This window comes from Amphibalanus amphitrite, unplaced genomic scaffold (assembly GCF_019059575.1).
Source record: "Amphibalanus amphitrite isolate SeventyFive unplaced genomic scaffold, NRLGWU_Aamphi_draft 000009F_arrow, whole genome shotgun sequence".
NCBI classification, from domain to species: Eukaryota; Metazoa; Arthropoda; class Thecostraca; order Balanomorpha; family Balanidae; genus Amphibalanus; species Amphibalanus amphitrite.
This window is the reverse complement of record NW_024881505.1, coordinates 1,557,900-1,572,648: the sequence shown is the minus strand read 5'-3', so window position 1 is coordinate 1,572,648 and position 14,749 is coordinate 1,557,900. Positions and strand designations below refer to the sequence as shown.

At 45.7% G+C, this 14,749-nt stretch overlaps 1 protein-coding gene across 1 annotated transcript; it reads left to right on the top strand.

Moving 5' to 3' along the window:
• Window positions 1–1,720: 1,720 nt before the first annotated feature.
• On the top strand, window positions 1,721–10,177 carry LOC122380423 (pro-resilin-like). The gene is made up of 4 exons (XM_043363577.1): window positions 1,721–1,997; window positions 7,852–7,938; window positions 8,220–8,960; window positions 9,324–10,177. The coding sequence occupies exons 1-4, from the start codon at window positions 1,791–1,793 to the stop codon at window positions 9,495–9,497; spliced, it is 1,209 nt and encodes a 402-aa protein (XP_043219512.1). The 5' UTR covers window positions 1,721–1,790; the 3' UTR covers window positions 9,498–10,177.
• Window positions 10,178–14,749: the final 4,572 nt, after the last annotated feature.

The following is a 14,749-nucleotide window of genomic DNA, read 5'->3' as shown; positions in this document are numbered from 1 at the left end:
AAATAACGAGACAGTCAAATGGGAGAAACTAGACGTTTAACCCGCGCCCTGATGGGGGGCCATTTTGGCCCCCCCTTGTGGTTTTTCTTAACTAGCGAGAAACCGGCGGCGGGCAGCGCCGCCAAATTTTGGGTACCTTACCGGGCATCAATTTGACACCTTCACACAAAATTTCAAGTCACAGCTCACCTCAGGTCAGGAGTTATTGAGGTCAAACTGAGGTCATGTTCGAGTAAAAATGAGCAAAAAACATGGCATCTTGAAACGCTCACCAATTCTACAGTTAACAAGCAATTTCAAAGTTCTTTATGTGGTTGTGTAGACAAAAAACGGCGCTACAAAAACTGCTATCTCGGATTTTCAAAATTTTTGGATTTTGACCCCCAAAAATCAAAAAAATTGATTTTTTCAGAAAAACTTAAAAAAATTACAAATTTTTTCGAATTTCGAAAAAAACCGGAATGTATGTGATAGCCCCTGTGCTTTTCAATATACATACCAAATTTGAGATCGATATCTCTTTTTTTTGGCCAAGTTATAGTGAAAAAACTGTTAAAAATCGATGACGTCAAATTTTTGAACTCAATTTTTAGCAATTCTAGACCTTGTAACGCGAAACAGAGACCACCATTGAACTTCCCGTGACGAGCTGCATCGAATCAATACCCATTTTATGCAAAAATAACAACTTTGAAATTTGACCTAATTTGACCTGACCTTGACCTGACCTTCACCTGACCTTGACCAAAACGTGACCTAAGCTGGCCCAAAAGTCTGCCTGACCCACATAATCGCATTTGTCATGTAAAATGGACCATAAAACATGTATCACACGACACTTTCATATTGTGACCCCCCAGTGACCTGACCTCTGTGACCTGACCTGGTACCAGTGACCTCATATAGCAAAATGTGTTTGAAGAACATTTCCCCAACGATGATTTTCAATGAAATGCATTTTACTCGATTTTACAACGCATTTCTTGAAATGCCTGTAAACGGTGAAAATTCAACCTTTGACCTGACCTGTGACGTCATCGGTTTGACCGAGGTCGATGAAATTGGGTCACAAGGTAGTTCCCCGTTGGGGCTATCCAACCCCGTTTACCGCTTGTCGCTATGTTGCGTGGTTCTCGAGATCTTAGGGGGGGGGCCAAAATGCCCCCCCCCCCCATCAGACCGCGTTGCTCGGCAGACCCCATCAGGGCGCGGGTTAACAGTTTGTTAATCGTCACTAACGTTTAACAAATCAGTTAATCGACACCTGATAATTTTCTCTCTTTGCACGTGAAGCAATTGTAAACACTGTCTTCCGTGCGGGATAAATACATTTTTGCTCCCCAATTTTTCTTCTTCTTTATTTTAACCTCCTTCCATAAATCCGTCCGCGTAATCTTCCTTGGATGCGCCTATGGTATTCAAAAGACTTAGGTATTGTTTTTTGTTTATTGAACTTATTGTGTGTTGCCTCTGTTGCTTGCCTTGTCGCCAGAAATGTTCTTGCAAACATTATTAGTTCAGCCCCTCCCCTCTTTTGCCTATGCCGTTTTCCCTGAATACTTACCGCCATCGAAGGCACTATTTTGGAGAACGCTGCTTATCTCCTTGTTTAATGTGATAGTTTCTTAGGCAGTAGACGGTGCATACATGCCTACACTGTCATTATGTCTGCGCGACTGATTGTATCACCTTAACCAGATTAATTAGCCTGTATTTACAGCGGGCGGGATTTGCATGAGACTGTTGCAGCAGACACCACCTAGCGTCGGGCTTTGGCAGGGCCGGGCAGTATGGAGATGACCCCTCGGCCCTGGTCAGTTCGTCTCCCCGAGGATGAGCCCAAACTCCGCCCCCGTCCCCGCGCTCAGCCCGCTCATTGGCCCGTCGGCCGTGCATGGTATGCTGCACGTATAAAAACGCTGTCGCATGACCCCCTGCAAGTGCTGCGTCTGGTGCAGCCTCTCGGATCTGGCATCAATTCGGATACCATGCAACAGGTGAGCCAAGTGACCCGTGTCAGACAGCGCGAGTGAACAAGTGACATTGTGCGAGAGCAGCGGGAAGCGTTAGATGCCACCCAGAAAAGCCGTGAGCATGTGAAACATACACAATTTGCTTATTTTTGCACGATATACATAGTCATGAGGGGCATAACCCTTGGTTATTGATATACTTTGCTCCTCAATTTTTCTCACTTTAGTTGTTCCGTGTTTTCATATTTAAACATAAGAAACAACTTTTTCATTAGCTACTTACGAGCATATTATAGCAACTTTTAATCCTCTTCGAACCTATTGGTTTTCTACAAATCGAGGCCGAGGAGGGAGGTTGGTACGACTCCTGTTCGCCGTTCCGCCCCCAGTAGTGCTAGAGCCTCGCGGAAAAAAACGGGGGTGTGCGCCGTTACGAGAGGCATCGATTGTTATCCAAGGTCTCTGGTGAATCGGTGACCTCTGAGGTCAAGTCAAGTACCCCAAGGCACGGGTTTTGTTCTTCGTAAATAAGTTGGCCGAAAATTGTCACAGAATCTTGGCATTGTCACCATCGTGTTTGTCTTGCTCAGGCGCGTCGAATGGCATACTTTTTTTGATGAGGTCAACGTAAGGTGTTTACCTCTGGCCAAAGTAAGGTCAGAGCCACTCAGGTCACGAAGAAGGTCAAAGGAGGTTAAATCGCATATCATTCGACTCGGTCGGCCTTCCCAAGCCCATTCGTGGCATTTTCGACTCGCCAGCTCAATTCGATTGGGAATTATTGAGGAAAAACTCTTATGACCCTAGTGACGTCATAAATCACGTCACGCAAGGTCAACGATGCACAAGTGAAGCATTGGACCTTGCAAGTAGTGCTGAAATCACGATCCCATATCTTTGAGCTAGGTTTAGATTATTCCCGTCGCCAAAATAACAATATCCATGCTTCCCCATTGACTGATAATAATGCGGTCACGTGAAAGACCTGACCTCATGTGACGTTAATGAAAAATCTGAGATGTACAAGATGTGAGACCTCTGTATGATCATAGGTCCTGGAAGCTTTATCTTCTTGTGAAGGCTTCTCTGGCACTGGGGGCGTTGAGAAATTGCAACATTTTAGGACCGTGCAGAGGTTCACTTATGACGTCATAGGTCAGTGACCTGACTTGGCAGTGTAGGTCCGTAGATCCGGCTTGGATCAAAGGTCAAGCATGCCAAGTTTCAGCTCCCTATCACCGGCGCGTTCTGAGCTATCGTGAAAAAATATGGGGGGGGGGCAACACCCCTATCGGCCGGCGAGGGTTAACCCTCGCCCTGGCAGGGCATTTTTCATAACACGGCCTGGCAGGGGGGGGGGTCGATGCGACCCCCCCCCCTCGCGATTGGCTCCTATGGCACCTAGAAACACCAAATTTGGTAGGTAGGTGGGCCCCCTGGAGTTCTCGCCCCTGTGCAAATTTGGTTGCTCTGGGTCAATATTTAGGGGGGTTTTGGGGGGTATAAATGTAAAAATTTCGCTAAAAACATGTCAAAAGTTTTCCGCTTATAACTTTTGATCTATTTAAGATAGAGCAAAACGAAAAGCACCAGTGAACTCAGCACGTCAAGGCGCGTCGAATGGCATACTTTTTAGCTTGCTTAAGTGTACTTAAAGTTTTTCTTAAATTGTAAGTGAACTTTAATTGATTAATTAAGTTCAACTTAACCAAATTGCATCATATGGCATATCATTCGATTCGGCTGATCACAAGGAACACAATGACACCATTTTTTAAGCTCTAGCTTCATTATGTGCCAAGTTATTGGCAAAAACGTCATTTGACCTCGGTTGACCTCATTTGACCTGACCCATGGATAAGTACACCAAACAAAGAAGCACCAAGTGACCTGCTGTTAAGTACTGTGGTTTCGAAGCACAAAAGTGATAGAAAGAAGCGGATATCTCCAGTATTTTCCGAATTTAGTATTTTCCCATAGGCTTAACATTATGACGTAATGACCTCTAACTGACCTCAGGTCAGTGACCTCAAAAAACCCGAACTATATGTTATACAACTCGGTGAACTTAGCACACCCTGAAAGTTTGATGGAAATCAGTCAAGAACTGTGAGTTGGACAGGTGCAAACAGAAAATTGAAAGTTGACCATGACCTTGTACCGGTTTTTCTGACCTGGTGACCTGACCCAAGGTCACCCGGACCTGAAATTTTCAGGTTATATGTAAAAAGGTTGCCCCATAGGCTGTGCCAAATTTGGCGGCGCTGCGCGCCGCCGTTTTTACGCTATCTTCGAAAAACCTTAGGGGGGGGGGTCGCATCGACCCCCCCTGCCAGGGCGAGGGTTAAGACAAGAATTAAGGCAACATCAGTGTTCAATATAATCAAAATCAATTTTACAGATACCGTTAATCAACGACGGTTTAAGTGAAACCAGCCATTCGCAAAGGTGTTTAGGTAGGCAGTCATACAAGTATTTAAAAGCATGGGACTTTTTATACGTGCTCATGACTCTTCACCACGCAAAATCATCATTCAGAAAGGTAGGGGAGAGTGGGGTAATTTGGCCGGTGGTGTAAATTGGCCGCCCCCACCTGTACGATGTCTAATAAAAGTGAATGAAACAACTCTAGTCTCTATTCATTTGTCATGGGTAGAAATAAATGGAGGACAAATGCCAAAACTTTGCCCCTCGTAGTTTTATTCAAAATTAATAAAACGTTAATTTCATTAGAAAATGGTAAGTTTTACTTCTATTTACAAAGTTGTATAACATGTAGTATTTGGGCTAAAAACGAATTCAGACATTATAGCGCCATTCTTGGGGGTGTTCAGCGGTTCCAAGACCAATTTCATCTAATTCCATATAGCCGTGATGACTTTATAGACAAACATTTTCAGAATGGCAATATGGGGTAATTTGGCCGGGACTAGCGGGGCAACTTGGCTGGTGCGCTCATGGTCACTATGCTGGGACGGCCGAGTTTTCATGGTCAGTTGTACCATAAATGACATGATTCATGACCAACTTTGACTACTTTGATGCCTTACTTCCGATTGGTCAACTGTAAGAGCATGTGACGTCATCAAAGGTTACCAAACGTTTTTTGCTAATAAATCCTTATATAAAAATGGTACAGCCGCACAAATGGTCTCATTCTGTTCAGCTCGCCAAGGCGCATCGAATGATATGCATGATGACCTTAAAATCACGTGACCTTAACCCGCGCCCAGATGGGGTCTGCCGAGCAACGCGGTCTGATGGGGGGGGGGGCCATTTTGGCCCCCCCCCTCAGATCTCGAGAACCACGCAACATAGCGACAAGCGGTAAACGGTGTTGGATAGCCCCAACGGGGAACTACCTTGTGACCCAATTTCATTGACCTCGGTCAAACCGATGACGTCACAGGTCAGGTCAAAGGTCGAATTTTCACCGTTTACAGGCATTTCAAGAAATGCGTTGTAAAATCGTGTAAAATGCATTTCATTGAAAATCATCGATGGGGAAATGTTCTTCAAACACATATTTTGCTATTTGAGGTCACTGATACCAGGTCAGGTCACAGAGGTCAGGTCACTGGGGGGTCACAATATGAAAGTGTCGTGTGATACATGTTTTATGGTCCATTTTACATGACAAATGCGATTATGTGGGTCAGACAGACTTTAGGGCCAGCTTAGGTCACGTTTTGGTCAAGGTCAGGTCAAGGTCAGGTCAAGGTCAGGTCAAATTAGGTCAAATTTCAAAGTTGATATTTTTGCATAAAATGGGTATCGATTCGATGCAGCTCGTCACGGGGAGTTCAATGGTGGTCTCCGTTTTGCGCTACGAGGTCTAGAATTGCTAAAAATTGAGTTCAAAAATTTGACGTCATCAATTTTTAACAGTTTTTTTCGCTATAACTTGGCCAAAAAAAGAGGTATCGATCTAAAATTTGGTATGTATATCGAAGAGCGCAAGGACTATCACATATATTCCGGTTTTTTTCGAAATTCTAAAAATTTTTGGAAATTTTTTGAGTTTTTCTAAAAAAATCAATTTTTTTTGATTTTTGGGGGTCAAAATCCCAAAATTTCGAAAATCCGAGATAGCAGTTTTGTAGCGCCGTTTTTTGTCTACACAACCACATCAAGAACTTTAAAATTGCTTGTTAACTGTAGAATTGGTGAGCGTTTCAAGATGTCATGTTTTTTGCTCATTTTTACTCGAACATGACCTCAGTTTGACCTCAATAACTCCTGACCTGAGGTGACCTGTGACTTGAAATTTTGTGTGAAGGTGTCAAATTGATGTCCGGTAAGGTACCCAAAATTTGGCGGCGCTGCGCGCCGCCGTTTTCTCGCTATTTCAGAAAAACCACAGGGGGGGGGGGCCAAAATGGCCCCCCCCATCAGGGCGCGGGTTAAGGTCAAGCGACCTGAGGTAACGTGCCTGAGGTCAACCTTTGACCTTGACTTCTCGAGGTCAACACATATATGTTTCGATGCGGACTGACGAGAGAATTACGATGGTACTCGAAGTTTTGGCCTAGCTTGATTACTTCAAAAGTTATTCGTAAAAAACTGTCTTCGCATCTAGAGCCGCTAATTTGGCTATTTTGACCCCTGTGACCCCTGAGTCAACCTTCAAAATGCGGCAAATGCGTCATAGGTCACACGTCATTGCTGAATCTGAGGCTGACTCGCAATATAACAGAAAATCCCGACCGCAAACTAACACCGGCCAAATTGCCCCACACCCCCGGCCAAATAACCCTGCTAGTGGGGCAATTTGGCCGCCTTGCGGACCTTTGTAATCCGTCACAAGTTCAATATAAGTAATTATTACTCTATTATTTCAAGTTCACTGTCCAGTAAAGTAAAATGTATGCGACACCTGCCAGCGTTGAGAAAATGCAGAAATGTGTCGTCAATTTTAAGTTACATCGTTTTCTAAAAAAAGCGTCCAAATTACCCCATCCTCCCCTACATATGGGAAACTTCCATGGGCTATCTTTCCACCCAGTGCTCTGAAATATAAACAAAATCCATCTAATACACAACGCTTGCATGTAAAAATCGGTCATCCGCAAAAGCTTATCGGCCATCTAAAACCATACTTTGATTTCATTACCCGGATAAGTCACAGAAATGGCTCATTTCTGAGACAGATTGCACGCAAATAGCTCACGTTTACTACGTTTTATCTTGGAAAACCACAAGATGTTAGCAGTTGCGAGACTGACAGCAGGGTAAGATATATGTTTGATATTGATCTTTCCAGCTACAGATGGGGTTTGGCTATGCATTGACAATCCGTGTCGTGACAGGCACAGCGGTAGCCTCGGACGTCGGGCAAGGGGTGGGGTTTAGACGTGATATGTGGAAACAAACCAGATAGTATCTGAGGTGGCTGTAGGAGTTTCCACAGCTGCCGTATGCAATACTGCCTCTATTTTACTCTGTAACCGCGATGCGTCTGAGGATTGTCCATTCAGGTCAAGCAAGGAATGAGCAAGAGGTTTGGAACAGGAGAGGTTTGTGTGTCAGATGCGCTGGTGGAACTTGATGTAAATTGTATACTGCAACATGTCTAATAGGACAATAAGATCAAAGAGATTTGATCAACAAAAATAGACAGCAAAAAAATATCTGACATGTCATTGACAACACAGATCATGTCTGTTTGAAGCACTCTCGAAGTCGGGTACGAAACAATCGAATGGCCTAAATTCCAGCTATGTGATAGCTAAACATCGATTGATTAATAGTTCTGCATAGCTTCATTTTTGTCCGACATAAGACATCGGTATCGCATTTCCGCTGTCACAGCCCGTTCAGGAAATTCCACAGGAGTCTGAGTCTGAGTTTGAGTCTGAGCCCGAGTCCTCCCCGGCAGGTCCTGGTGCTGCTGGTCGTAACGGCCGCCCTCGGATGGGCCCGACCGGCACCCCAAGATGCCGTGTCTGACCCGGGCAGCCTGCAGGTAAATACAGTTGATGTGCTCATAGACTTTGGAAGTGAGGCTGACATATCTCTTCAAGGACATCCCGCGTTAACCCGGATTCAAGGATATTTCGCATTTTTAGAACCCTTGTTCACCAAATGCTCGGCAATTGAACAATCAAATCTATGCTTGTGACATGAATGAAGTATTTTCCATTTCACACAATGCTATTTCATTGAAAAATCGAAGCTTTAACATGCCATCAACGTAACGATAGACTTGATAGCTTGCTGACGCTCATTACCCCCAATTCCGTACAGCCGTACGAGTACCAGTACGATGTGAACGTTCCGGAAACGGGCGACCAGAAGTCCCACACGGAACAGCGGGACGACGCAGGAGTGGTGGTCGGCAACTTCCAGGTGGTCGACCCCAACGGCGACCTCCGTAAGCTGTTCTACCGCGTCGAGGGCAACAGCGGCTTCGTCATCACCGACCAGCAGGTGATGGTCGGTTTCGCGCCTCCTCCGCCCGACCCTTCGACGTACAGCGGACGGCAGTCGGCGGACGGCGACCTCTCCCAGGGAGGTGTCAGCGAAGGAGATGCTGGGTCAACTTCTGACGGAGGTGCCGGAGCCGGTCAGGGTGGTCTGTTCTTCGACCAGTCCTCGGCTGAAGGCGCCGGGCAGTTCGGAGACGATGGGTCGAGCCAAGGACTGCTGGATGGTAGTAATTCGGCCGGAGGCGGCAGCCGGTTCGGAGACGACTCCGGCGGCCTCCAGGCAGGATTTGGTGACGGAGATAGCGAGGTGATCGTTGCGTCCGACGGTTTCTTGTCAAGCAATGCCCAGTTCACATCGAGCGATGGTGGAGTCATCTTCTTAGATGGTGGAAGTTCCTCAGAAGCAGGCAGTGGCAGTGATTCAGAGGGAGATTCCCTCGGAGGAAGCTCTTCTGAAGACGGCTCTTCAGCGGGAGGCTCTGCGTCTTCATCAGGAGCAGGCGGTGGTGCTTCGGGATCCGGGTCAGCTGGAGGTTCGATTGGACCCATCACCTCTCAGGTCAGTGAATGCATAGCGGTGTGGGCAGATGGCAGCTTATAATGGAACAACACGTAAGCCCAGCTGGCATTTATGGTCCAATTAAACAGAAACTGGTCGTTAAATCTGGAGATTTATGTCAGGGTTACCTTATTTGGCGCGGGTGGTAACTTTATTTAGCGGTAATTTCATTGCATTCGGTAGTTAATCGGCCTGTGATTTCGCTCGAAAGCAGATCAGCGCTATAAACGTCGCATCATGCAACGGAGCAATACTTACGATTACAGCCTGACACTCGGTCTTACTAATGCAAGTAACAGCAAATGTCACAAAGAGCGGTTAGGCTGCAAGCACATCATTCTAACCTTGTGTTATTTTCCACAGGCCGCCAAGCCAGAAGAGTTTAAACCCTTCGAGTTCCACGGCCCCGCCTTCACGTTCAGCATCCAGCGAACGGAGCCGAACCGTTTCGAGGTGAAGGAGAAAATCATCGGCCACGCCGTGGAGTTCAACACGCACGGCGGTCGGACCCGGCGGTCGGCGGGTCATCTGCCCTGAGGTCGAAAGGGGCGCCAAAAAACGCCACTATATCTGTGATGTGCGAAGTCAGGCCCGTGCTGGGCAGCCCCCGGGCCGTGCGATGAGAGCGGGTGAGGCTGTCTGGAGCTGTCTGGACCTGCGGTAGCTGTGTTGAGAATAAGTTGGGGTGAGAGGTATAAATGGTGCGTGCCGTCGGTGAAGGAAGAAGTGCTGGCGCCTGGCGTAATACTCACTTGATGGTGATCGAAGATTTTTGTCACGGGTGATCGGTGTGTGAAAGAAGGAGACTGCATGTCACGAGTATAACTGACGGAGAAAGACTGGGCAATGGGCACCCTGGCTTGAGTTGTGATCATTTGAGTGTTCTGGGAGGATTAGCGAGCTTTGGAGTGTGTATTTTTGCTTCTGATAAAATATCATCATGTATGGTGCAAGAACGTTACAAAGTGGAGCGGCTATCATTGGAAGATCGATTTTCGTTCATAATAACATCCGAACTCATGCCTTTGTTACTTGTCCGGCGTTTTTAAGACTATTTACCATGCAAAACGTAGTTCGCACTAGACCATCACTTCATGATCTTTCATCTAATTTAGTCAGGAATGAGTGTGGTTGATCGTGATTTTCTTACAATGTATGTTGTTTGCAAAAAAGTGTTGTTTCTGGAATGTTTTCATGAATACATGCATTATCTACTACCGTTTCCTTTTCATGGCAGCCGATTCGGCACCATGCATTACTTTACCCGATAGGATTTCGCCTAAGCTGATATGTGAAAGGAATTTAAGAAATTGTTTATTTTGACACGTTTCACACCCTTTACTTCATTCTCTGTGGCTGATCACACCAATCGCAAACCATGCCTGTCATGAACTCCATACATCCATCGTTAGAGCTATCTGACCATCCTTCGGCTTTTGCAGTCTATAAGTCTTCGCTCATGATCCCAACAATTCGACATGTTATCTACATATGTGACCTAAGTTATGTATTTTCTTCTGCGATTGCATATTGTCCTCTGCGACCTATATGCATTTGTACATGCTGGGTTGCTATGTGTTGTAATTGAGATGAAAGATCTAACAAACTTAATGCTGTAAACTACTTTAGAATACATACGCCAAATTTTCTTAGGTAACCTAACATTTTTGTCTATTTCTTGTACACTTTCCATAATCAATTCCAATAGACCAAAGTCAATTTCGTTGACATTCCGCTTTGTAAATGTTTGAGAACTTAGGCGTCCTTTATGAAAGGAAGCTAACAGCAACTAAACAACATTCATTATTACGAGCGAGCGAGCGCAGCGAGCGAGCGAGTTCATACTGAATTAAGGGAAAATCCTGAGTATGAGCGGCCGGCCGGCCGGCCGGCCGTGGGGACGCTCTTCAAAAGCTAATATCTTAGGAACGGGACATCCGATTGACAAGCGGTCTTCTTTACTGAATGTCACTTGGACGTAAAAGTTCTGTGGTGTGATGGCCACCATGCGTTCTTGCCAACCACTGCACGTGGCGCCAGGCGCGTAACCACCACTGGGGACACTGGGGACCGGTCCCCAGTAACTTTTGGGTTACTGGGGACCGTCCCCAGTAAAACCGATGACCTCCTCAGTTTGCGTAAATAGCCAAATATTGTCTCTAAATCGACGTGAAGAGTAATGTGTAGTCAACGGAAACAACACAATGGATGTTTTGTTTAGCCAACGCCCGGGTGGGCCCCTTAGCCAATTTCGCCATGGGGGTTGGGGGGCTTTTTGGCCACACCAGATTATCTCGGGAAGTAAGCAAGCTAGAAAGACGCGGTAAAAAGCAACAGAGAGCTCACTACAGTATCTTTCAAGAATTACCTATGTCATGTTTTATCAGGTCATCGCTGAGGTCACTGGAGGTCACTAAAGGTAAACTTTTCACGAACTTTTGTTCCCAATTTTGACAACTGTTCACACAAATCGGCGCATAAGTCAGGAACCAATAGAGCTGCAGTGCTGCGGGAAAGCGCATTCGGTAGCTGTTTCAAATGCCTATCTGAGTAATGCTCTTAACTTTGACCTAAGGTCAACGACTTAGCTTCCAGGCTAGCGTTTCATTAATGCCGCATTTGCCGTTAGTGAAACTCGTTGGCTATTTTTCTGGCTGATATTTTTTTCACGCCGGCGGATATTTTTCGCCTGATTGGTGAAACTCGTCAGAGTTTTTTATATAGAAAAATTGCGTCAGGCGGCTATTTTTCTGTTAGTATAGCTGACCTCTGGTGACCTGACCATAGGTGACCTGGGGTAACAATTTTCACAGACGATGCGAAATTGAGGTATCATAACCATATACCAAGTTTCGTGGCGGTGCGCGCCGCGGTTTTCCTTACACGCGCAGAAAAACTGGCAGGTCTGGCCAAAAACGCCCCCTCTCCCCCCTCAGGCGAACGCTGATCCTGAAATATACCTAATATTTGGTCTTCGCGGCCCTCCATGTGGTCCCCAGTAACCTCAGACTCGTGGTTACGCGCCTGCGTGGCGCGTGGTAAAGTTGGACATTTTTTAAGAACCCCCAAAATTGCAACCTCAATAACGGCACAACGGTTGGGCCGATTGAATTGAAACTCGGTACACAGTTAGGTCTCCATCAGATAATTCATCTGCATGTGTTAAGGTTGGGGTGCTACAGCACGTGCGCACGTGCAGGGGGCGCTCCCAGATCTCGAGAACGGCTGGGCCGATTGCGCTCAAATTTGGTACACGGTTGGGGACCAGTTAGCAGGGTGCCGTGCAAAAGTCAGTTTGGACCCCGCTTGCACGTGCGCACGTGCAGAATGCCGCTTCCAGATCTCAGGAACGGCTGGGCCGATTGCGTTCAAATTTGGCACAACGCTAGCGACCGGTTAGAAGGGTGCTTTGCACAAGCCCGTTGGAAGTACCCTCTCGCCCTTGCGCACGTGCAGGGCTCACTATCTCGCTCGCTCGTTCTTCGCCCAAAAGGCGTTTTACTGGTTGTTAAAACGATCTTTACTAGCACTTACCACTATTTGTTTTATTTTGGCCAAGAATCGATTATCTCATTTTCAAATATTTGACCTCTTTTCCCATGACTGGCTGCCGCCGATAGTCCTTGGAATCGAATGAAAGTGAGCGGGCCGATGTCGCCATCCCGCAGTGACCGGAGGAGCGGCCGTATTCGATCCTCCTCGCCGCTACCGAGGTGGTCTTATGACGTCACATAGACTGAGTTACCGACCACCTGTGACGTCACCTGCTGGCTGAATTGCAGCAGGAATGCAAACAACGTCTGCAGCCTCTTGTATATATCAACCGTGCATTGTGTGGAAATTATATCTTTGCAATGATTTTGCCATTAAATTGAAAGCTCTTATGACATTGATAAAAATAAACTATAAATATATGATAATAAAACAAATAACAAAAATAAACTCTTTTGAAATAGCCGATGGGTGTGACAGACACCTATGGGCTATGAATGATAGCTTTGTGCTTACTGCCTATATACAAAAAATGGTCAGGCAACAAAAATGTCCTGCAAATTTTGTTTTTAGACCCCCTTTAGACATGAGCGCAAGGCTATCATCTGTCACAAACATAAGCATAATGCTCAAAATAACTTTTCAAGCCATCAAAGCTGGCACGTGTGCTGAAACTACGCGTGACTGACAGTTTTAGCACGGAATATACATACATCATTCGATACTGTACTCCCGTCTATGGCAGCGCTCCAAAGCAGGCCATGCATGTCATTCAGAAGGTTATGAATTTCTGTGCCCGAGTTTTATCTGGGCGCAGCAAACACGATCACATTAGTGACGTGCTCTCACAGTCAGGCTGGCTTTCCGCTCACAGCCTATGTATGTACCGCTGTATCTGCTTGCTGCGTCAAGCACTGGTCATCGGCGAGCCAGCCACAATCGCCCAGTCGATCACGACCACCAGCCAGGTCCACGACAGGAGCACACGTGCCAGTTATCAGCAACAGTTGCGACCGCCGGTGATCAGAACAGAAACTGGCCGGCGGCAGTTTATGTATGTACAGGACTGTCTCCGCGTACAATGTGCTGCCCCAGTCTGTTCGTGGGGGGTCTAAAAGACGTCTGAAAGAACACTTGGTACAATCACAAGGGATGCTAGATTGACCGAATGTTTGAACATCATGTGTGTCAATGGAGTGCATAGTTAGTGTGATGTGATTTTGTTCCCACTCATCCATGTTAACATTTTATATCTGTACCTGTTCTCATGAAAAGCCACACTAGTGGATGAGCCGCGATGTCAACACAATACAATACAATTCAATATAGTCTACGACATATATTACGACATATATGATTCCGCGGTTTCAGGCATAGACAATTGGTGGAATTAGAAGAAACGCAATAAGTCCTTCGGTTGCCGCGGCTCTAAAATTGGACGTGTGTCGAAAAACTGCCTTGAATCAATGACCAGACCTATGTGCTTACTGAGCTGAGCCCTTCATCATTCACTTAGCAACTTTCCACTGGGCAGTGGGCACTGATACATACCTACACCAATCAAGAGGACTCAAGAACAGGCAAAGATTAGGAAGAGATTGGCAGTGGCACACTTCCACTCAGTCGAAGTTAGGTACATATATTTGATGAAATATACGGAGTGTTCTCACGGGAAACATCTTTTTATGAGCATTGCAAACATTCGAGAAACATTGGAGGAACACTGCGAAAAACGTGTCAATTTTTAACTAGATTGATGAACTACTGTTCGAACTTCGAATATTTGCCAAGGAAATAAAATGTTCACCTTTAACTGCGATTTAAATAGATATCGAGGAAAATTTCATTCGAAGATCAACTAATCAACTAATAAGATAACAGTAGTACCGATAAAGTAAGGTAATCTTTGGTAGACAACCACGGCACGATCCGTTTCACTTTGATCTGATCGCAGCTTTTAGTCTTCGACCTTTTTTTTAGTCTTCGACCTTTGGTATGTTCCACCACGGCTCGTGAGGAGCAAATAGTTTATTTCCAGGGTTGTATACGACTCAATCAATAGCAATCAATTCAATCACGACAAATTTGGGAAACCAATCAAATCAATCAAGTCAGAGCAGTTTTCGGGAATTGATTCAATCGACTCAAACGCGACAATGAAAGGAATCAATCAACTCAATCAAACGACTCAAACCAAGACATACATTAGGTTTTTTGCCCCACCAACTTGGAAAAGTGTCCATAGCAGTCTGGTGTACCTACCAACCTACCTACCTACAGAAGAAACATAAAAATAT

Bases quoted from the DNA above. Each gene is read 5' to 3' on its own strand.
- LOC122380423 (XM_043363577.1), top strand. From the start codon at position 1,791: ATGGAGATGACCCCTCGGCCCTGGTCAGTTCGTCTCCCCGAGGATGAG. The intron at 1,998-7,851 runs GTGAGCCAAGTG...CCTCCCCGGCAG, and splicing joins ATTCGGATACCATGCAACAG to GTCCTGGTGCTGCTGGTCGT. The intron at 8,961-9,323 runs GTCAGTGAATGC...TATTTTCCACAG, and splicing joins TTGGACCCATCACCTCTCAG to GCCGCCAAGCCAGAAGAGTT.